This window comes from Pistacia vera, unplaced genomic scaffold (genome assembly GCF_008641045.1).
Source record: "Pistacia vera cultivar Batoury unplaced genomic scaffold, PisVer_v2 Contig320, whole genome shotgun sequence".
NCBI classification, from domain to species: domain Eukaryota; kingdom Viridiplantae; phylum Streptophyta; class Magnoliopsida; order Sapindales; family Anacardiaceae; genus Pistacia; species Pistacia vera.
This window is the reverse complement of record NW_022196136.1, coordinates 4306701-4328671: the sequence shown is the minus strand read 5'-3', so window position 1 is coordinate 4328671 and position 21971 is coordinate 4306701. Positions and strand designations below refer to the sequence as shown.

At 35.9% G+C, this 21971-nt stretch overlaps 5 protein-coding genes across 7 annotated transcripts; 3 read left to right on the top strand and 2 right to left on the bottom strand.

Annotated features, from left to right (window-relative positions):
• Positions 1-1923: 1923 nt before the first annotated feature.
• On the bottom strand, positions 1924-5128 carry LOC116136875 (high-affinity nitrate transporter 3.1-like). The gene is made up of 3 exons (XM_031422535.1): positions 5019-5128; positions 2807-2940; positions 1924-2720 (listed from the first exon to the last, which is right to left on the bottom strand). Exons 1-3 carry the CDS (start codon positions 5126-5128, stop codon positions 2233-2235), a joined length of 732 nt encoding a protein of 243 aa, XP_031278395.1. The 3' UTR covers positions 1924-2232.
• Positions 4784-5863, top strand: LOC116137078 (sufE-like protein 2, chloroplastic). Its single transcript, XM_031422767.1, has one exon. The coding sequence runs from the start codon at positions 5166-5168 to the stop codon at positions 5760-5762; it is 597 nt and encodes a 198-aa protein (XP_031278627.1). The 5' UTR covers positions 4784-5165; the 3' UTR covers positions 5763-5863.
• A 772-nt stretch (positions 5864-6635) lies between these two features.
• Positions 6636-7738, bottom strand: LOC116137112 (high-affinity nitrate transporter 3.1-like). Its single transcript, XM_031422802.1, has 2 exons — positions 7501-7738; positions 6636-7414 (listed from the first exon to the last, which is right to left on the bottom strand). Exons 1-2 carry the CDS (start codon positions 7625-7627, stop codon positions 6927-6929), a joined length of 615 nt encoding a protein of 204 aa, XP_031278662.1. The 5' UTR covers positions 7628-7738; the 3' UTR covers positions 6636-6926.
• Positions 7739-9355: 1617 nt separating this feature from the next.
• Positions 9356-15416, top strand: LOC116136947 (eukaryotic translation initiation factor 4B2). The gene is made up of 3 exons (XM_031422631.1): positions 9356-10684; positions 14026-14454; positions 15055-15416. Exons 1-3 carry the CDS (start codon positions 9561-9563, stop codon positions 15077-15079), a joined length of 1578 nt encoding a protein of 525 aa, XP_031278491.1. The 5' UTR covers positions 9356-9560; the 3' UTR covers positions 15080-15416.
• Positions 15417-16325: 909 nt separating this feature from the next.
• On the top strand, positions 16326-18124 carry LOC116137082 (GDSL esterase/lipase At5g14450-like). 3 transcript variants are annotated; one of them, XM_031422772.1, is made up of 5 exons: positions 16326-16681; positions 16774-16902; positions 17090-17262; positions 17354-17624; positions 17712-18124. In XM_031422772.1, the coding sequence occupies exons 1-5, from the start codon at positions 16399-16401 to the stop codon at positions 17960-17962; spliced, it is 1107 nt and encodes a 368-aa protein (XP_031278632.1). In that variant the 5' UTR covers positions 16326-16398; the 3' UTR covers positions 17963-18124. The 3 variants fall into 3 exon arrangements, with proteins under 3 accessions (XP_031278632.1, XP_031278631.1, XP_031278630.1); XM_031422771.1 differs by having other exon boundaries at positions 16774-16980; positions 17090-17211; XM_031422770.1 differs by having other exon boundaries at positions 16774-16980.
• Positions 18125-21971: the final 3847 nt, after the last annotated feature.

Below are 21971 nucleotides of genomic sequence, written 5' to 3'. Positions count from 1 at the left end.
TCAACCTCAAGGTCTTTGTCCTGTACTTTTGTCTACATCTGAATTTTCATCCACATTTTCGCCCAAGTCTCCAAGACACAACTAAGAATCCTGTACAATAAAATAATAGCAGAACCAACCCATTCCTAGAAGAAGAGATTGCTAATCCCATTCTCATATCTTAAGATATTATTTTAGGGTTATTCTGTTTATGTATTTATAGCAACAAGTAAATTAGTTTTTGTTGGTCTCCATTCCAGTAATGGAGTTATATGACAACGCTATATGTGGTTGTTTTAGTCCTATTCCCTCCTCTGTTTTACTTATAAATACATGATCAACTCGCTCAACTCAAAACACGTTGTACAGACACCCAGAAAGAATTGAAGCGTAGTTTGAGGATCTCTCTCGTTTTCTTGCTCCATCATTTTCACCATTTTCTCGCCTATCTTTTCTCTCCCCTCCAAACCCATACATTTTCTCTCCTTTTCCCTCCCTTTCTCTCCATCCAAACATTGACCTTTCATCAACTTTAAACTCACCTGCACCTTTTCAATCTTCTTTATTCACTAAACCAATCGCCGCCATCGGACGCAAAACTCAAGATAACAAACATCCAAACAAAACGACCGTCCGCCTCGGAAACCGTTTCAACGACGAATTAGACTTCAACTCTGCCTCGGAATTCAGGTCTTTAACGGAACCGATTGACCGGGTAAAACGGTTGCTGGATTACGCAGCGGTTCTGCCTGCGTTGGATGAATCGGCACGTGTGCAAGAGAACAGTGACGGGTGCACCACGCAGGTTTGGTTGGATGTTGTAATGGACGAGAAAGGGAAGATGAGATTTAGAGCTGATAGTGATTCCGAGATAAGCAAGGGTTCTGTTCGTGTTTGATAATGGTTCTTGATGGGTCGGAGCCGGGAGTGTTGGGCGTTAGACGGAGGATTTAACGGAGATGAACGTAGGGGTTCTGGTAAGGCCGTGTCCAAGTCACACGTGGCATAATGTGTTGATTGTGATGCAGAAGAGGACTCGGTTTCTGGTTACGGAGCAAAAGCAGGGACTTAACTGGCTGTTCGTCTCGGTAATGGCCTGGGTGATCATTATTCATGTGATGGTTATATTTTATTTTCTTTATGTTTTAGTTCAAATGTGGAAATTAGTAATGATAAAATGTATAAAATAATACCTTACACCAGTTCTGGTTCTGAAGAAAGTGAAGGGAAAATTGAGAGTGAGATGGGTGTCTGAAGAGAAAAGTAATGGTGGCGGTGCCATATGATGTGTAAATCTCTGACCTCGTGATTGAAGAGACAGAATTCTCATTTGATGAGTTGCAATTAGATATAGAAATGTATATAATGTTTTAACTCATGATCTTACATAAATTTGATCCCTATCAGGATTTAAATTTTTAGATTCTCCATTGTATTCACTTCAATCTTCTTGATAAATTCATTAGATTCACTTTGAGAACCACCTACTTATTGAAGAAAATGTTCAGCCTGCGGAGCTGTTTGATTCATTCTGATACTCCCCTTGGAACACCAATAATCACCGACGAGCTTATAGGTTACATTAAAAAATCAGGAGCTCCTTTTTATTGGAAACCAGATTATATTGAACAACCTTCTGTTCTCACAGTCAGGTTCTGAGAAAAGCATTTGCAGATGGAAAATTGATTAACAGATAGATCAGTCTATAATCCGCCATCCAGCGTTCAGTGGAAGACCAGTTCACATAACATGATAACAAGGTTGGTTGGACTTAGGTCAACTTTCAAATTGTGGATGCCGTTTTCCCCATGATAAAGTGCTGTTTGTATGAAAGAAAAGTATATTTGAAAGTGCTGCACTGATCCATATTGAAGTTGAACTTTTGTTCCTGAATTAACCACAACGATACCTACTCTGTTGATGAATGCTGGAAATACTTATTTGATAACATCCTTTTTGTAATTATGGAATTAAATAACACACACCATGTCCTGTTTAGTGCTTAGGATGCAGTATCATCATTTTAGTTGCATCAGCCATCAGGAATTCAGGATATGGCTGATTAGGTAAAATATAGAATACTAAAAGTTAAGACAGCATTTCACCCATTTCAGAAAGCATGGCAGGCGAGCATTTATGATGAATTCAACTGTTTTTTTAACATCAATCTATAGATATATTTTGTTCTTCTTATAAGAACAAGTCCAATGCATTTATGTTTGCACCACACTACAATCTTCCTACCCCTTTCTCTCAATTCTTTGAAAAGCCCTTGGCTTTTCTTTTCTCTATCAAGAAAAATCCAAACAAAGACGCTACAGAAAAAGCAGAGAAGCATACAGAAGCAATCTCAAGGGACAAATGACGCCCACTGATACCTCGGATTTCAAACAGGCCACTTTTCTTCTTTACATCAGTAGTTTGACCAAATGCAACGTCTTCACCCGCCGAGTTGTAGGCATAAACTCTCACAAAGTAAGTTGCTTCAGGCACATCTTTCTCAATCATCCACTCATAAATATGATTTCTCACAGAAGCATCATAAGCCCTCTCAACAATGGTGAATTGGCAGGTCTTGTCCTTGCTCAAATTATCCACAGTTTTCCTCCAGCCGCGGTCCACTTGGCTCACAGGTGCATAACACAAACTCACCTTCACCCTCTTATACGATTCATCACTCGCCTGGACGCTCTGATTAAAACCCCAACTCACAGTAATCCTGTCCTCACCCGCTCTCAATACTGCAAAAGACGAAATTTTTTGATTCAGTATGTACATGCTAATCGCCGAGAATACTAATTAATGGAAGTTTTAACATGATTATTACCTTGTCCTTGTTGGGGAGAAGCCGTGATTTCAAGAGTTCTTGGGAGAGAGGAGAAGAGCACGCCACCATAACAAGACTCTGCTGCTAAGCAGAGAAGTAGTAAAGCTACAAAGAGTCGTGATACCATCAATATTCTGAATGAGAACACCAGAGATTTGATTTCTTATGGATGGATTGAGGACCGGTGGATGTTAAATTGTATATATAGAGCCAAAGTTTTCACATTTTTCGGCTCCATAAGTCAAAAAAGCGTAGCCGAACAAACAGCCTTCAATGAATTGGAAGAGGTAGTCAGTAGCCAAGGGCCCAACGATCAGGTCCCCGCTTGCCCAATACCATAGCCAAGAGGTGACCTGGACTTTACAGCCCAAGAATGTTCATATTGGTTGACCGTATTTCAAAGTGAGGTGTTTGTTAATTTCGTCAAAATTCTTAAATACACCTCTCCAATTATAATGTGCCACGTTATCCTGTTTAAAATCCATTGCTAGAATTTTTTTTGTTGATGCTAGCATGATCTTCTCACAATAACTTTTTTTTTTGTTTAACCGAGTATTCGAGCCAATTTATACTTATTTCAACTAATTTCTAGAATTTATTGAATATTTTACATGCTTAAATGACCAGGTAAGTTTCAATGAAATGGGGTAAGCCTTCTTAACCGCTAGACCAACCCCTTAGGTGTAAATGTTATTTTAAATATTTTTATAGTTGATTAAATATTTTTTTTAAATATTTTCTTTAGATAAATAAAAAATTCTTTAAACAAAATAAATACTTAAACATTCTTTTCTTAAAAAATAATGTTAAGCATACAAATAAAGTATTTTCATATAAAATGATGTGAAGAAAATGAATGAAAGAGTGAATACAAAAAATCAAACTTATCATATTTATTCTTCTACCTATTTTCTTTCACATCACTTTATATAAAAAAATTTTAACTTTTCTCTCTATTAAGAATAGGCATGGTAACTTAGAACATACTAAATTATAAATCTTACAAATAATTAAATTGATATATTTTATTTCTACCAAAATAACAAAAATTATCTTTATAATTAATGATGAAACCAGCTAACTCCATGTTTGACCAATCCAAAGGGTTTAATCATTGGAGTGGCGTCTATGCTAATAGGGATTTCACTATATTTAACAACGGCATGTTCTACCCACATTCCCACACGCCCCCGCGCCTTTTTTTTTTATTTCACTAATTAAACCATCAATCTCTTCCTATTGTATCATTTTCTACTCAAAAGTCAAAACTAATTACTAATTTTATATAAAATAAAATAAAAAAAATAAAAAATACAATTTAAAAATACACAACTCTTCTATATTATTTTTATTATATCATATATATCAGAATCACATAAAATTTTATTTATTTTTAATTTTTAATAATATAATAAAATTTTTATCATTACAATATATATCACATCATGATATAATAAAAATAGATATAAAATATAATAAAAATAGATATAAAATAGTAGTATAAATATACAATAACACTACGGACACCGAAATATGTTCACCGAATTTTTGTACCGGCCTACGTAGAACGCGTCCCTCAGTTTTTTTATAATTTTTTTCTAGTGAACGGCCGTCCATCCAATTTGGACGGCCGTTCACTCACATGGACGCCCGTCCATGTTATATGGACGGGCGTCCAATTTGCACAAAAAATTGACAAGTTCAAATTTAACTTGTATATTCTTTACAAAATCAGAGCTAAAGTATAAGAAGCAAAGCAACTTGAGGATGAGGATGAAGATGGTGATATTTAAAATAAATTGAATATAATTTTGTTTTTGAAGTTTCAAATCTTATCACTTTGTCTTGACATCATCAACCTCAAGGTCTTTGTCCTGTGACTTTTGTCTACATCTGAATTTTCATTCCACAGTTTCGCCCAAGTCTCCAAGACACAATACTAGAGAAATCCTGTACAATAAAATAATAGCAGAACCAACCCAGATTCCTAGAAGAAGAGATTTGCTAATCCCATTCTCATATCTTAAGATATTATTTTAGGGTTATTCTGTTATTATGTATTTATAGCAACGAGTAAATTAGTTTTTGTTGGTCTCCATTCCAAGTAATGGAGTATATGACAACGCTATATGTGGTTGTTTTAGTCCTATTCCCTCCTCTGTTTTACTTATAAATACATGATCAACTCGCTCAACTCAAAACACGTTGATACAGACACCCAGAAAGAAGTGAAGCGTAGTTTGAGGATCTCTCTCGTTTTCTTGCTCCATCATTTTCACCATTTTCTCGCCTATCTTTTCTCTCCCCTCCAAACCCATACATTTTCTCTCCTTTTCCCTCCCTTTCTCTCCATCCAAACATGTACCATTCATCAACTTTAAACTCACCTGCACCTTTTCAATCTTCTTTATTCACTAAACCAATCGCCGCGCACCGGATGCCAAAACTCAAGATAACAAACATCCAAACAAAACGACCGTCTGCCTCGGAAACCGTTTCAACGACGAAATATAGACTTCAACTGCTGGCCTCGGAATTCAGCTCTTTAACGGAACCGATTGACCGGGTAAAACGGTTGCTGGATTACGCAGCGGTTCTGCCTGCGTTGGATGAATCGGCACGTGTGCAAGAGAACAGAGTGACGGGGTGCACCACGCAGGTTTGGTTGGATGTTGTAATGGACGAGAAAGGGAAGATGAGATTTAGAGCTGATAGTGATTCCGAGATAAGCAAGGGGTTCTGTTCGTGTTTGATAATGGTTCTTGATGGGTCGGAGCCGGAGGAGGTGTTGGGCGTTAAGACGGAGGATTTAACGGAGATGAACGTAGGGGTTCATGGTAAGGCCGTGTCCAGAGTCAACACGTGGCATAATGTGTTGATTGTGATGCAGAAGAGGACTCGGTTTCTGGTTACGGAGCAAAAGCAGGGAGCTTTAACTGGCTGTTCGTCTCGGTAATGGCCTGGGTGATCATTATTCATGTGATGGTTATATTTTATTTTCTTATATGTTTTAGTTCAAATGTGGAAATTAGTAATGATAAAATGTATAAGAAATAATACCTTACACCAGTTCTGGTTCTGAAGAAAGTGAAGGGAAAATTGAGAGTGAGATGGGTGTCTGAAGAGAAAAGTAATGGTGGCGGTGCCATATGATGTGTAAATCTCTGACCTCGTGATTGAAGAGACAGAATTCTCATTTGATGAGTTGCAATTAGATATAGAAATGTATATAATGTTTTAACTCATGATCTTACATAAATTTGATCCCTATCAGGATTTAAATTTTTAGATTCTCCATTGTATTCACTTCAATCTTCTTGATAAATTCATTAGATTCACTTTGAGAACCACCTACTTATTGAAGAAAATGTTCAGCCTGCGGAGCTGTTTGATTCATTCTGATACTCCCCTTGGAACACCAATAATCACCGACGAGCTTATAGGTTACATTAAAAAATCAGGAGCTCCTTTTTATTGGAAACCAGATTATATTGAACAACCTTCTGTTCTCACAGTCAGGTTCTGAGAAAAGCATTTGCAGATGGAAAATTGATTAACAGATAGATCAGTCTATAATCCGCCATCCAGCGTTCAGTGGAAGACCAGTTCACATAACATGATAACAAGGTTGGTTGGACTTAGGTCAACTTTCAAATTGTGGATGCCGTTTTCCCCATGATAAAGTGCTGTTTGTATGAAAGAAAAGTATATTTGAAAGTGCTGCACTGATCCATATTGAAGTTGAACTTTTGTTCCTGAATTAACCACAACGATACCTACTCTGTTGATGAATGCTGGAAATACTTATTTGATAACATCCTTTTTGTAATTATGGAATTAAATAACACACACCATGTCCTGTTTAGTGCTTAGGATGCAGTATCATCATTTTAGTTGCATCAGCCATCAGGAATTCAGGATATGGCTGATTAGGTAAAATATAGAATACTAAAAGTTAAGACAGCATTTCACCCATTTCAGAAAGCATGGCAGGCGAGCATTTATGATGAATTCAACTGTTTTTTTAACATCAATCTATAGATATATTTTGTTCTTCTTATAAGAACAAGTCCAATGCATTTATGTTTGCACCACACTACAATCTTCCTACCCCTTTCTCTCAATTCTTTGAAAAGCCCTTGGCTTTTCTTTTCTCTATCAAGAAAAATCCAAACAAAGACGCTACAGAAAAAGCAGAGAAGCATACAGAAGCAATCTCAAGGGACAAATGACGCCCACTGATACCTCGGATTTCAAACAGGCCACTTTTCTTCTTTACATCAGTAGTTTGACCAAATGCAACGTCTTCACCCGCCGAGTTGTAGGCATAAACTCTCACAAAGTAAGTTGCTTCAGGCACATCTTTCTCAATCATCCACTCATAAATATGATTTCTCACAGAAGCATCATAAGCCCTCTCAACAATGGTGAATTGGCAGGTCTTGTCCTTGCTCAAATTATCCACAGTTTTCCTCCAGCCGCGGTCCACTTGGCTCACAGGTGCATAACACAAACTCACCTTCACCCTCTTATACGATTCATCACTCGCCTGGACGCTCTGATTAAAACCCCAACTCACAGTAATCCTGTCCTCACCCGCTCTCAATACTGCAAAAGACGAAATTTTGTGATTCAGTATGTACATGCTAATCGCCGAGAATACTAATTAATGGACGTCTTAACATGATTATTACCTTGTCCTTGCTGGGGAGAAGCCGTGATTTTAAGAGTTCTTGGGAGAGAGGAGAAGAGCACGCCACCATAACAAGACTCTGCTGCTAAGCAGAGAAGTAGTAAAGCTACAAAGAGTCGTGATTCCATCAATATTCTGAATGAGAACACCAGAAATTTGACTTCTTATGGATGGATTGAGGACCGGTGGATGTTAAGTTGTATAAATAGAGCCAAAGTTTTCACATTTTTCGGCTCCATAAGTCAAAAAAGCGTAGCCGAACAAACAGCCTTCAATGAATTGGCAGAGGTAGTCAGTAGCCAAGGGCCCAAGGATCAGGTCCCCGCTTGCCCAATACCATAGCCAAGAGGTGACCTGGACTTTACAGCCCAAGAATGTTCATATTGGTTGACTGTAATTCAAAGTGAGGCGTTGGTTAATTTCGTCAAAATTCTGAAATACACGTCGCCAATTATAATGTGCCACGTTATCCTGTTTAAAATCCATTGCTAGAATTTCTTTTGTTGATGGTAGCATGATCATCTCACAATAACTTTTTTTTTTTTTTTTAACCGAGTATCCGAGCTAGTTTGCACGTATTTCAATTAATTTATAGGATTCATTGAATATCCTACAAACTTAAATGACCAGATAAGCTACAATGTTATTGTGTTAGGTGACTCTAAGATGTGAGTCTAAGAATACACCTCAACTAATCCCCATTGAATGTCTTATAAGTCCAAAGGACCAAGTAAGCTATAATATTATTATGGTAAGAGACCCCAGAGTTTGAACTCAAGAGCTCAAGAAATGAGGTAAACCTTTTTGACCACGAGACCTACCCGTTAGGGTTAAAATGTTATTTTAAATATTTTTATAGTTGATTAAATATTTTTTTAAATATTTACTTTAGATAAATAAAAAAATCTTTAAACAAATAAATACTTAAACATTATTTTCTTAAAAAATAATGTTAGACGTACAAATAAATCATTTTCATACAAAGTGATGTGAAGAAAATGAATGGAAAAGTAAATGCAAAAAGTCAAACTTATCATATTTACTCTTTTATCCATTTTCTTTCACATCACTTTATATAAATTTTTTTTTTAACTCTTAGTAATTTTTTTTTTAACTCTTCTCTCTACTAAGAATAGGCATGGTAACTTGAACATACTAAATTATAAATCTTACACATAATTAAATTGATATATTTTATTTCTACCAAAATAACAAACATTATCTTTATAATTAATCATGAAACCAGCTAATTCCATGTTTGACCAATCCAAAGGGTTTAATCATTGGAGTGGAGTCTATGCTAATAGGGATTTCACTATATTTAACAACGGCATATTCTACCCACATTCCCTTTTTTTTTTTTTTTTTTTTTTTATTTCACTAATTAAACCATCAATCTCTTCCTATTATATCATTTTCTACTCAAAAGTCAAAACTAATTACTAATTTTATATTAAAAAAAATAGAATAAAAAACACAATTTAAAAACATATGAGCTGAAATTTTAGAAGAAGATGAGTACATAAAATCATTTAAAAATTTACAGTTAATATATCACATTGTGAAAAACTGATCATCATCATCAAAATACTACCCAAACAACATCGACAAGACAGATTCCAAGAGCATCCTGACCGTCTGATGACAACCAGTAGTGACACAAAATGAGGGCCCACACACATAGCCCAACATCCCATTCGACAGGGAGAAGCTACCATCTTCCTCTTATTGCACCGTGTCATCCACTCACTTATAATGCGCGTGATACACGACACGTTACAACCCTTCCTCACACACCGCCCCCCGCTTTGCCTATCTAAAAAAATCGCAATACCTTTGTATAACTCCACTTATGGCTTATTTCGCCAACAAATTAAATTTGAAATAATTTTTAAAAAAAAATTCTATTCAAAAACAAACTCTCCCACAACAACCACCGTAAATCATCTTCGCATGTTCTTGGAGCTCCGGCTCCATTGACGGAGCCCCAGCTCGGAATTACCGTACTATTTATTATAATTTTTTCAATCAGATCTCCTCATTTTCGTTTCAGATCGTGAAATGTCCAAAACCTGGGGTAAAATCGGCGCTTGGGCCGCCGAGGCCGAGCAAGCCGAAGCCGAAGAACGTGAAGCAGCTGCAGCCAAGGACGCAGCCGAAGCCGCGTCGCCGAGCTTCCCTAGTTTGAAAGAAGCCGTAAGCGCGAAGCCCAAGAAGAAGAAAATGACTCTCTCGGAATTCAATATGGGCGGCTATCCTGCCACAGGCGGTGGAGCCACTGATCACGCCTATAGCCGTTTGACCCCGGACGAGATGCTCCGCCTACCAACGGGTCCCAAGGAACGTTCACCCGAAGAAATGCAGCATGGTAGACTCGGCGGAGGCTTCTCGTCGTACGGACGGTCCTCACGACCGATGCGTGACCGCGACGATAGCTGGGGAGGTGGCAATAGACGATCGTACGGTGGATTTGAGGACGAGCAGCAGCAACGGAGAGGCCCGCCTTCTAGGGTTTCGGATTTCGAACAACCTTCAAGGGCCGATGAGGTTGATAATTGGGCAATGGCGAAGAAATCATTCCAATCCGTACCTTCCCAGGACCCCGGTCGTCCAAATCGCTACGGCGGTTTAGGTTCAGGAGGTGGAGGGTTCTCTCGAGCTGATGAGGTGGATAATTGGACGGCTGTAAAGAAACCCGTACAAACGAGATCATCTACATTTGGTTCTGGGTTTCGTGATTCAGGTCCTGAGCCTGATCGCTGGACTCGAGGGGGCGGCTTCCGGGATGAGCGGTCCAGATTGAATTTGGATCCACCAAAAGCGGATTTGGGGGTTAATGAACCAGTGGTGGTGAAGACGAATAAGCCAAATCCGTTTGGAGAAGCTAGGCCAAGGGAGCAGGTTTTGGCAGAGAAGGGACTCGATTGGAAGAAGATGGAAATGGAGATTGAGTCCAAGAAAGCGACCAGTAGTAGGCCCACTAGCTCACACTCGAGCAGGCCTTCGAGCGCCCAGTCGAGCAGGTCGGAGAGTCAGGGACCCCAAGGATTGGAGAGTGTTGGGAGGCCCAATAGACCGAAGGTGAATCCGTTTGGGGATGCTAAGCCTAGAGAAGTTTTGTTGGAGGAGCGGGGTCAAGATTGGCGTAAGATTGATCTTCATCTGGAGCATCGACGGATTGAGAGGTATTATAATTTATTTTATAAATATATAATTATTTTGGAAATTTATTGCAATTAACTGCATTGCTATTTTTTATCCATTGACGCTTTTGAATGCTTAGCATTAAATATCTTTGTCAGTGGAGATCGTTTGATTGCATTTTGGTTTTTATCTCCATTATTATTTGACCGTTTATTACTATAGAAGTGTGCACGAACAACAGCATTAACCTTTTGGAGCTGCTTTAATCGTGGCAGCAATGATTGTAACATGTGACTGTGAATGATTTTCCTAATGACCTTGATCTTTTGGTGAATTTCTTATATTAACTAATTACTAAGTATTACTGGCATTATTTATCGCGAATGTGATTTGAGCTGGTCCAACAGATCTTATCTAGAATAAGTTGTCGAAGACTGACTATTTAGATGGTATCTTCATGTTCTTTTAGGTAGCTCTTGTGTGCTGTACATCATACACATTTTACTCTGGCATATGCCTAATATACCAAAAAGATTTATTTATGACTTTTTCGTGCTAGAAAAATGCAATCAAAATCAATTCATGCCCTTGGAATATGCCATAAGCAAAGCAGGTCATGCTTTTGGATTTGTAATGTTGAAGTTGAACTGAATTGTGGAACATATCGGTGGTAGAATGTGTGTGCCCTCTCATGTGTGCCCTCTCTAGCTCTGTGAAGCTCTGTTCTTGAAACCAAGTTCCTCATAAACTACCCAAAATGTCATTCTAGTTATTGTTGTAGTTAAAAGTACTATTAATAATTATTACCAGATTGGCAGCATCTAAAGTAGTAAGTATAGCTGTGGACTTTTCTCTGTTTCCTTTGTGCCAATGCATTTGGAATAGTAATCGGCATTTTTTCAAATACAGAAAGCAGAAAGAATTTATGTAATGAATGTTCAGGAGGCTGATTTAGTTTTCTGGGAAATGGTTGCATATGACACTTCAAGCAAATGGTTAAAAAGTGCCCTGTAATTGATTAATTTTTTTTTTTTTTCAAATAAATCGCAGTATATTTTCTTATGTTTTTAAATGTACTATCGAGATCTTGGAACAAAAAAACAACCATATAGAGTGATGCTTTTGTTGTTGCACTGATATAGGACATATCTTGATTATAGTATTCAAAACATCACTTCAAAATAAATTATAAGTGCTACTAGTTGGGTGGTGCTTGTTTCTTTGTTGTAGAAATTACTTCTAATCTGTGTTTTCTTAGTATGCTGGGAGCAGAACTGAATTAAGGTTTCGCTAGTGTGGTTGCACTGATCAGGAGATATTTTTAAGAGAAGGATGTTTTGAAGAGAGGACTGCGTAACAAAGAAATGGTGTTTGCTGCATAAGAATTATCAATGATGTCTGAAGCATAAAGTGAGAATCTGTTCTCTTGTGTATTGTTGGAAATTCCTGGGATGGAATTTATGATTATGCTTTCTCTATTTTTCGTATGGTGCCATGTAAGGTTTAGAGCAGTGCTAGGGTTAATCTCTTATTCACTTGCTTGGTCACTCTCTCGCTTGTGTTAATGACATGTGTAAAAGTTTTATTCCCTAAGTTTGAGACCAAATGAGTTAATTAAAGTAGACTAAACTTTGCTCTAAATTACAAAACTTACCATCAAACAAAATATAATGTTTTAGTACAACATTAACACTGGTTCGGTTTTGCATATCACCCTGTATTTCCTCTACTACCTCCTTTGCAAGAATTAGCCCCTGTTGAAAGAACCATGGTCAAAGACACTGAAATCGGCATTTGAACCTCTGCACAAGTTGAGGCTTAGATGTAGAAACACACTTTTGAGGAAGAGAGAAACCTGTCTATTGTGAATATTATAGCAAGGGATTTATTTGAAGTTGAAGAATTGTGAGTGGAGTGAAAATGTTGTGGTGTTTGTTAAAATTTGGGTTAATGCTTGAATATATGCTCTTTTGATCAATTTTTGGGATTGAATAATTTATGAAAAATTTACAATTTTTATCTTTTATTAGGTAAAATCATCGTCTGTCCGAAAAAGAAAGATTTTTTTTTTTTTTTTTTTGGTGTATAGAAATCACAAAACTTTAAGAAAGAATTGTGGGATTATGAAAATATGGTTTGGTGCTTAATTATATGCTCTTTTTATAAATTTTTATTATCTGGGATTAAATAATTCATGATAACATTACTGATTTTGTTTTGTCAAATTAAACTGTGACCCAAACATATATATATATATATAATCGCAAAAATTTTCGGTACCTGCCAGTGGCTTGTCATGACGTATTAGCCAATTAGGTGATGATTTTTCCCTGAGCAGATATCTTCACCTAAGTGGCCTGTTATGACATATTAAATAAAAATTATTTGCTTACTATTTGCTCCAGAATAATAATAACAAATAAGAATGTGGTAAGATGATTGCTCTGCAGTCACACTGTCACTTGAGCTGCTTGTTTGCTGCACAGTGTGGAAATCAGCATGATCATACAGCAACTACCCAAATAGTGTTGTAGCGTGTACCTGGGTTACTTTGAACTGGGCAGAACTGCATGTAAACCCTTTCTTGGTCTCCTAATTGACTGTTCTTTGATTCATGAAACTGGATTTAGGACCCAATTATGAAGGAGTCTTAGATTTTGTTTCTATGTCCACATTCATTTTTAGATATTCATTTTTTGCTTGGGGTAATACTATTTATCTGTACGAAGCTCCTATCCCAAGTTTTAAACCTTGAAGGATGTGGCACTCATTCAAACATGGGACAGGGTAATACTATTTATCTGTACGAAGCTCCTATCCCAAGTTTTAAACCTTGAAGGATGTGGCACTCATTCAAACATGGGACACGAATGAAGCATTAAAGTTTTATTTATCACTTCATTTCCTATCCTTTTATTTCCTATCAAAAAGAATAAAATAAATGACATGGAAACCTACACGAGTGTTATATTATTTAGGATATAAAACTTTGGATAGATATTTTTATGTACGATTGCCTATATTTTTGAGTTACTTCAAGATCATTAAAACTTTCTCTTCTACTAGTCTTTTGCTTATGTATGATGCAATTAAGTTGCCTCCTGACAATTTCTTGACTGCTGTTCCCTAGAAGGTTTTGTCAGTTTATGCAACATAAGCTTTTATTGTGATCTCTACCATGGTGGCTTACTTTATAAGCTTGTCTTTCAGCATAGTTTTTTATTGTTGGAATGATTGTTATCTGTGCATTTGCCCATGCACATCATTGTTTTTCAATTTTGTTTGGTGGATCGACTGCTGATATGTGGCTTGCCAATCTCCCATGTGCTTGCTTGTCGTGTATTGAAACTGTAATGGAGACAAAAAAAAAAATTTGTTTCAGGCCTGAAACCGAGGAGGAAAAGCTATTGAAAGAAGAAATTGACCACTTGAAGAAGGAACTCAAGAAAGAATCTGCAATGAAATCAGACAGGGAATCCATGCAGGGGTCTGGTAGAGAGCAATCTGGTTTGCATAATATTATACTTCAGAAAGAGCAGGAATTGGAAATGCTTATCCGGGACTTGGATGACAAAGTTCGGTTTGGGCAGAAATCTCTTGAAAGACCTGGTTCGGGAGCAGGTAGGGCAGCTGGCTTTCCTGAGAGACCTCCTTCTCAATCTGGATCATTTGATGAATCAAGAAGTGTGGAGTTCATGGATAGGCCTCGTTCACGAGGCATGGGAGATGTATGGATGAGGCCTGGAGATGACAGGAGAGGATTTCAGGGTGGCAGGGAAAGGGGGTTTCTGGGTAACAGGGACATAGACAGGTAATTTATTTGTCATGTTCATTTTTATCCTCAATCTGTCTCATCACTAAGGAAGTTGGCCTGTCATGCCACATCTTTATCTGAGATATTTAATCTTTGGAGAATTAATTTTTTTTTTCCATATCATGATTAATAAATAGAATAAATTTCTGACGTTGAATGTTGGTAACCTTTTTGGTAATATCAGAAGTAAAGAAACACATGACTTGAAAGCATTTATTAACAATGTTGAGAGAAATTTGAAATTGATTGGGAGTTATGATTCTGAAATTTCATGTGATTAAGTTTTGTTGAAGTGAAATTGTTTTGAAGCATTGGGAAAAAGTGATAAACTTTGTCATTTATATGAGATAGGATGAAAAGTGAAGTGGGGAAAAAATTGGTGCAAGAAAAATTGAAAATATTGGAGCTTTTAACTAAATGCTTGAGTGACTTTTTGCTTAAATTTCGGAAATCAATAGTTATGATCCTATTCTAGTGTTCCTATAATTATATATTTGAATTCTGAGGATTAAACACTTGATCTGTTATCCTCAATTTCGGTGCTATTGGGGAAGCAATGTGTTATTTATTGAGTAATATTTGTTGTGAATGTGGCAGGCAAAGGTCAAGAGAGAGATGGTGAAGAATTGTTGGGTGTAGATTCATTATCACCTATGCATTTGACAAGCAGAAGATAATAATATTTTGTCTCTCACTTTTTCTTTTTTTTATTTTGAAAATTGTTCTCTTGTTTTTTGCTCTGAAAAATGGAGCTAGGATTATTGAGAACTGTGACCGGGAACTCTTTGCGTTGATCTTAAAACAGTATGTAAAATTGCAAATTTTCCTCTTTTTCTTTTCGTCTGCTCTGGAGCCTGCATTGTTCTTAGGGACTTAAATTTTATTGAACAGTATGGGACTCTCTAGTTTAATTGTTATTATTATTATTATTATATATATTTTTTTCTTCTTGTGGCGGTGGTTGAGTGGTATACAGTTAATCTTATTACATTTCGGATGGGGATGCATTTTTTCTGTTGTTCATGAGGTTTTTGAGTTTTTCCTTTTCTCACAAGGTCTTGAAATCCAAGGACATCTGATTATAGAATTAATTTTTGGATTAAAAACTGAATAATTGATATCTACTGTCGTGATTAAATCGAAGAAACCAAATGAAATGTTTGTGACAAATGACTAGAGTTCGTTTGGTTTTGGAATCACTGATGTTATCAAATAGAATATAACAGGAAGTATAATACTAAACGGTTATAGTAATAGTAGTACTCAAATCAAATGGTCAATTATTTAACAATAACTTTGCATCATTGGTGTAAATAAAAATATTAACTATTTATCTAAAATACTTGTTTCATTCACAACTTTTGATGGTGTAAATAAAAATGTAGATTTTCAACTCAAAATGATTTATTCCTTTTCTTTCAATATATTTTCTTCTCTCTTTTAAAACAAAATACTTTTCTTTTAGATCAAAGTTTTTAGGCCATTATTTTGAAGAGGTTTTATCAATTGTAGAGACAATGAATTTCGTATTTCTTATTATGTTCTTTGTGTTTTCAGATAAAAATATTTAGAAGGTTTTCTCTTTTTACGTTTTCATTTTTCACAATTTTCAATCATTTTCAATATTCTCAAAATACACTACACAAAAACATAAAATTTATAAAAGACTTGGATTTTCATTTGAAATTATGAAATTCTCTCATTATTTAATTTAAAAAACGCCCAGATCCCCCAGTTTGCAGCATACCGGATCCGGATCGTTATCTGGTCTATGAAAATATACCCGTACCCATGTAGTTTACTCATCGGGGGCCATGGTCAAAATCATTGGATTTTCAGCTCACATCTATATCTATTACTATTCTTCAACTTTGAAATCTGTTAATCTTAATCGGCCAAATTGCTTTGTCTTACAGAAAGTCTGAGAAATCTATAACATCCATGGATGGTGTGAGATCTATTGTTAAGAAGAGATGGCAGGGCCACAGGAAGCTGAAAAAGATTAGTGTATTAGTTGCGGTAACTGGCTTTGTTTTAATTGTTTCATTTGCTAATACTTCAAATGATTGTCGGTTTCCAGCAGTTTACAACTTCGGCGATTCCAATTCTGACACTGGCTCCGTCTCAGCTACGTTTGGTAGACTCTCTTCCCCCAATGGCCAAACTTTTTTCGGTAAACCTTCTGGTCGCTATTCTGATGGCCGTCTGCTCATTGATTTTATAGGTAACCCACAACTGCATTTCAATCCCCCATTTTCTTCAACATAAGCCATTGAAATTTACTCAATTAACCTGTTTTTTATGATATTGATGCAGCTGAGAAGCTAGGACTACCCTTCTTGAATTCATACCTTGATGCTTTGCAACCAAATTTCAGACATGGAGCAAATTTTGCTGCCAGTGGTTCTACAGTTCAGCCACTTGATGTTCAATCATTTGAGGCAGGTTTTAACCCATTAACTCTTAATATTCAACTTTCCCAGTTTGAGCAACTTAAAGATCGCACTAATGAGTACAGTCAAGGTTAGTAGTGTCTTAGAGATTTCCAAATGCCTCAAAAGTAAAATAGGATTTCTTCTTCATTCATTAACTTTATGCCTTGTGTGATTTTTTTTTTTTTTTTTTTTTTTAGCAAAAAGCTCAAAGATCAAAAGTAATCTCCCAATGCCAGAGGACTTCACAAAAGCCCTTTACACATTAGATAGTGGACAAAATGATCTTCATTTTTGGCTGACAACGAAGAGGGAGGACCAAGTGAAGCCATCCATCCCTCCTATAATTAATCAGTTTGCTCTTGCCATTGAGGTAATTTAACTTTTAAGACACAACCCCATCCTTCTTAGGGACTAGCCATTTGAGGTACCTAACATTTTTCTTGGCTTTGAAATTGTTACAGAAACTTTATCAAGAAGGGGCAAGAAAATTTTGGATACATAATACTGGTCCCATTGGCTGCTTGCCTTTCATGGTTCTTAAATATCCTCCAAAGCCTGGTGATGCAGACCAAAATGGTTGCATTAAGTCTTACAATGAGATTGCTCAAGAATTCAACAAGCAGCTTAAAGACAGGGTTTACACATTAAGGACCCGACTGCATGATGCACTGCTTATTTATGTGGATATCTATTCTGCCAAATATACTCTAATCAGTGAAGCGAATAAAAATGGTATGTGTTATTTATGTACATTTATAAAGTTGGGGCAAACGCAAAACTTGAGTGAAATTAAATGCAAAATTGGGTATTATATTGCAGGTTTTGTTAGTCCGATTGAGTACTGTTGTGGTGATTCAGGGAATCATGATATCAAATGTTGGGACAAAGGTATAGTGAATGCAACGGATGCGTTATGTAATGATGCTTCAAAATACATTAGCTGGGATAGCGTACATTATACTGAAGCTGCGAACCATTGGATTGCCAACCGCATTGTGGATGGCTCATTCTCAGATCATCCAATTCCCCTTAACAAAGCTTGTGGAAAGCACATTCTCTCACGTTTTTGAGCTCAAATAGGTATCATACATGTTAGTTTGTCTCTCTTTACTCAACTGTATGAACCAGTTTTTCATAACCAGATGTGAAGATGTTGCTATGAATTTTTTTGTTGAAATATAAATTTCTGTTATTAAAAGTTGTGAATTATTTCTATCCAATCCTTAACAATAAGAATCAATAATGTGATTGCCTTCTCTTTTGTTTGTTAAGGATATTAACCTTTAACCAAAAAAATATTGAACGCTTGATGACAAAAATTAGTGGTTTATAATAAATTGTGGTTGAAGTTAAGTAGTCTTGTGTGTTTTATACCAGCATTTGTTTTTTTCTTTTCTTTCTTTTTTTACAATTATGGTCCTCTCATATATTGGGAACAATTTGCTTCTTTTTTATTGTTTTTGAGATTTTCAATATTTTAGTTTTATTTTATGGTTAAATATATGCTATTTTTTTCTATAGAGATATTTATAGTATTTGTATATGGTTGAGGTAATTATTTAGAGATGGCAGCGGGTGAGGACGGGCCCGGGGAATTTTTAACCCCCGGTCCTGCCCCGGAATACAGGGAAAAATCCCCCACCCAACAGTTATTATTATTTTTTTCATTGTTTTATATCTATCTTTCGTGAACTTATCAAAACTCGATGAGATTGATCTTTTATTCTTTGTCAGGTGGTTGCATGTTAACAAGGTAATTGTGTTTAATCCAAATAATAATTATGTATTTGCGAATTATGTGGGCCGATCTACATCAATTCTTGATAGCACCTGAAATTTCTGTTAAATAATTTTTGCATTGAAGTTAAAAGGTTTCATTATTTTATTTTATATTTGGGTTTATTTAACAGAGTAAACGACATTTTCCCACCCAAGGTTTGGCTAATCTGCAAGTTCTCACCTCTGGTTTCATAAATCGCAGATTTCTACCCTTAAATTAACACTGTTATTTTTCTCTCAAAATAACCCTCACATCTCAAATTTCTCTCAAATAACCCCTAGAGGAGATCCCGGCCAAGCCAAAAATCTGGCTTGATTTCGACACCATTAGACCTCCCCGACACCACCATCAGCGTCCCCTTATCCTCCTCATCAAAACCCCTAACTTTTCCACCCGATTGCAGCTCGGTGAGATGCCAGAATTTGCTTGAAAAGGGGCAACAAAACGCGAAAACTTAAGGAAGAGGTAGCGACGATCGGCGGGCAATTGTCATCGGCGATGTTGGGGGTTTTGGTGGGGGGAAGCCGACGATGTTATTGGTGGTCTTGGGAGTGGTTTCGGTATCGGAACTTGCCAAAATTTGGATGAAACACCGATTGACATTAAAAACGATGACTGACTATTAAGGGGTTCAATCAGGCGAGGAGGTTAGGGGTTTGATGTGGGGGTTGAGAGGATTATAATGGTGGTGTCAGAATAGGTCGATTGTGTTAGAAACAGGCCGGAATGGCCTGAAATCGCCGGTGGAGTGAATTTGAGAAGTGAAAGGTTATTTTAAAATTTTTCTAGTGGGGTGAATATGAGAAATAAAGGGTTATTTTGAAATTGTTATCTTTGAAATGACTATTTTACCCTTTTAATTGTTAGATTAAACAGATTTCTGTTAATTTAAAGGTGGGAATCTGCAATTTATAAAACCAGGAGTGGGAACTTGCAGATTCGCCAAACCTTGGGTGGGAAAATGTCGTTTACTCTATCTAACATTACTAATAAAATTAATTGATTTTTTTAGATTTAACACAAATATAAGATAAGAAGACCTTGATTTAGAAAACAAGAGATCTTCAGGATAGAGGAGACTTCCTGTAGATTGTGAATAATGGAGGGTATATATATGAATTTTAATATTTATATAAGAGTTTTATTATTATTTTTACTATTTCTCAAACCAAATGTTACGGGGATGGGACGGGTCATTGGAAATCCGGGGACCATTGCCATCTGTAGGTAATAATCTGTTAAGCTTGACGATAGATAGTGTAAAATGACCATTTTCTTAATAAAAGTTTGTGTCTTTTGGTATGTTTTTAAACTTTTGGCTCCTAAGGGTTCATACCCTTGAAATATAGGATTGAATTAGATTTCATTCTATATTTTAGGGTTAACAACTTAATTCCCCTTTAGGTTTCATAAATAATAGAAGTTCATTTACGGTTAAGTTTTAGATGTTAAAATAAACTTTAGAATGATAATTTAGTAATATTTACAAAGTTATAATAGTGTAAATTTTAACAATTTATTAACAGTAAACTAATGATTGGCGGATTTTTTTTATTTTATCATACCTCAGGGGGTATGTTTAACCCTATATTCTATTCAATAATATTTGATTTGAAAATAAGACTAAATTAGCAAATAATGTTGTAAGAAAACTATTTTGATTTTCATCAAGTATTTAAAAAAAATTTATACATTAGGGAAAAAATTAAATAAATAATAATTAAAAAAAAAAGAGAGAGAGAAAGAAATTAACAAGCAGATGGGAATTTGAAAGGGATACAAATGTCATGCACATATGAATACACAGTGGAAATTGAACTATAGTCTTTAGGGATATGGATTTTTTGCAAGTTACCCATGGTTAGAGATAATAATTTCATGAAATTTTCAAACCGTTCCACACATATAACTCATTAATCATGTCAATCATACGGATAAGGACTCGAATTTCATGGAATGTTATCCACTACCATAAATAATCTTCAAACAAACACTACTATTTAAACACTTGTTAAACGTAATTATAATACTATTATGTGTTCCTTTATTCATTCTAGATTCCAGGATTCACGCCAATAACCTCTGCGGTGCCCTTGATCCTTTTTCCTAACACCTTCAATTCCTTTTTTTTTTTTTTTCAGATGATCTCTGTTTACCCCCAGCGACTGTCGAGATCAATTTCTAGAACGCTCAGGATCTTTGCCATAAACCTGACATCGCTAATATGAAGTCCCAGATGGTATATTTTATTTCCTCAGTTATATTATTATAAAATTGTTGGCCTTTTGATCTTTAAAAAGAACAAATCCATTTACAAATATTAATATTGAAAACTGTTAATTGGATTCACTACTTTAATTTCGATCTTGTGGCAGTTTTTATATACTGACCCTAGTTTACGTGGGGATACTACTGTCTTATACACTTAAAAGTATCAGAGCAGTGTGCGTGAGGATGCGGCTGTACGTTTTTCGTTCTCTGTCACAAACTTTATATATCATATTCTTATGCCAACACCATCACCATCTCAATTATTATTATAGTGCGTATAGATATAGCTAGGGACTTGTTCTATGTATGCTGCCAAAAAGACGTACAAATACAGGTTAGATTTTGTTTTGATTAAACTATACCAAAATGTCAATGCCGGTTGGCTTCGACCTATTGATTTTGTCTGCTGATGCTTTCATTTTAAAGTATTAGTGCTTAAATTGCAGTAGATTAGCTGAAGAACAAGTCAAATTGAGTGTTGGTGCATGTGGTGAGGCCTCTTCTGATTTCTGAGTTAATTTTTTCTATTTGCTTTTGTATATAATTTGTGTAAAGGTGGCAACCAACACTCTCATTCTCTCTTTTTAGAAGGAATATTCATATATACTAGCCTTGACTGATGGTAAAAGAGCAAAAATGAGGTTTTATGAGTTTCTGAGTTTGATTTCTCTTAAGCACTAATAGGAGTGGTCACTGGGACTCTTCTCTAGCTGATAGTTCCACGGCTCCGAAAGATTAGTTAAGGTATGCATAAACTGATTTGGACACCCCCGATGAAACCCAAAAAAAAAAAAAAAAAAAAAAAAAAAAAAAAATTCATATTACTTACGGATCTGTTTTACTGCCAAGAGCATTGTTCAAAAGTTATAGTCAATTTTCTGAAGATTATAATCCATGGAACTGGGTGGTTGGATTGGACCCTTTTCAACATATATTTATGTAAAAGAGATCTTGACGTATGATGAAACCAAAGTATTCAGTATTCTAATATAATACGGAACTTGTTAAACATGTATGTTATCTTTATA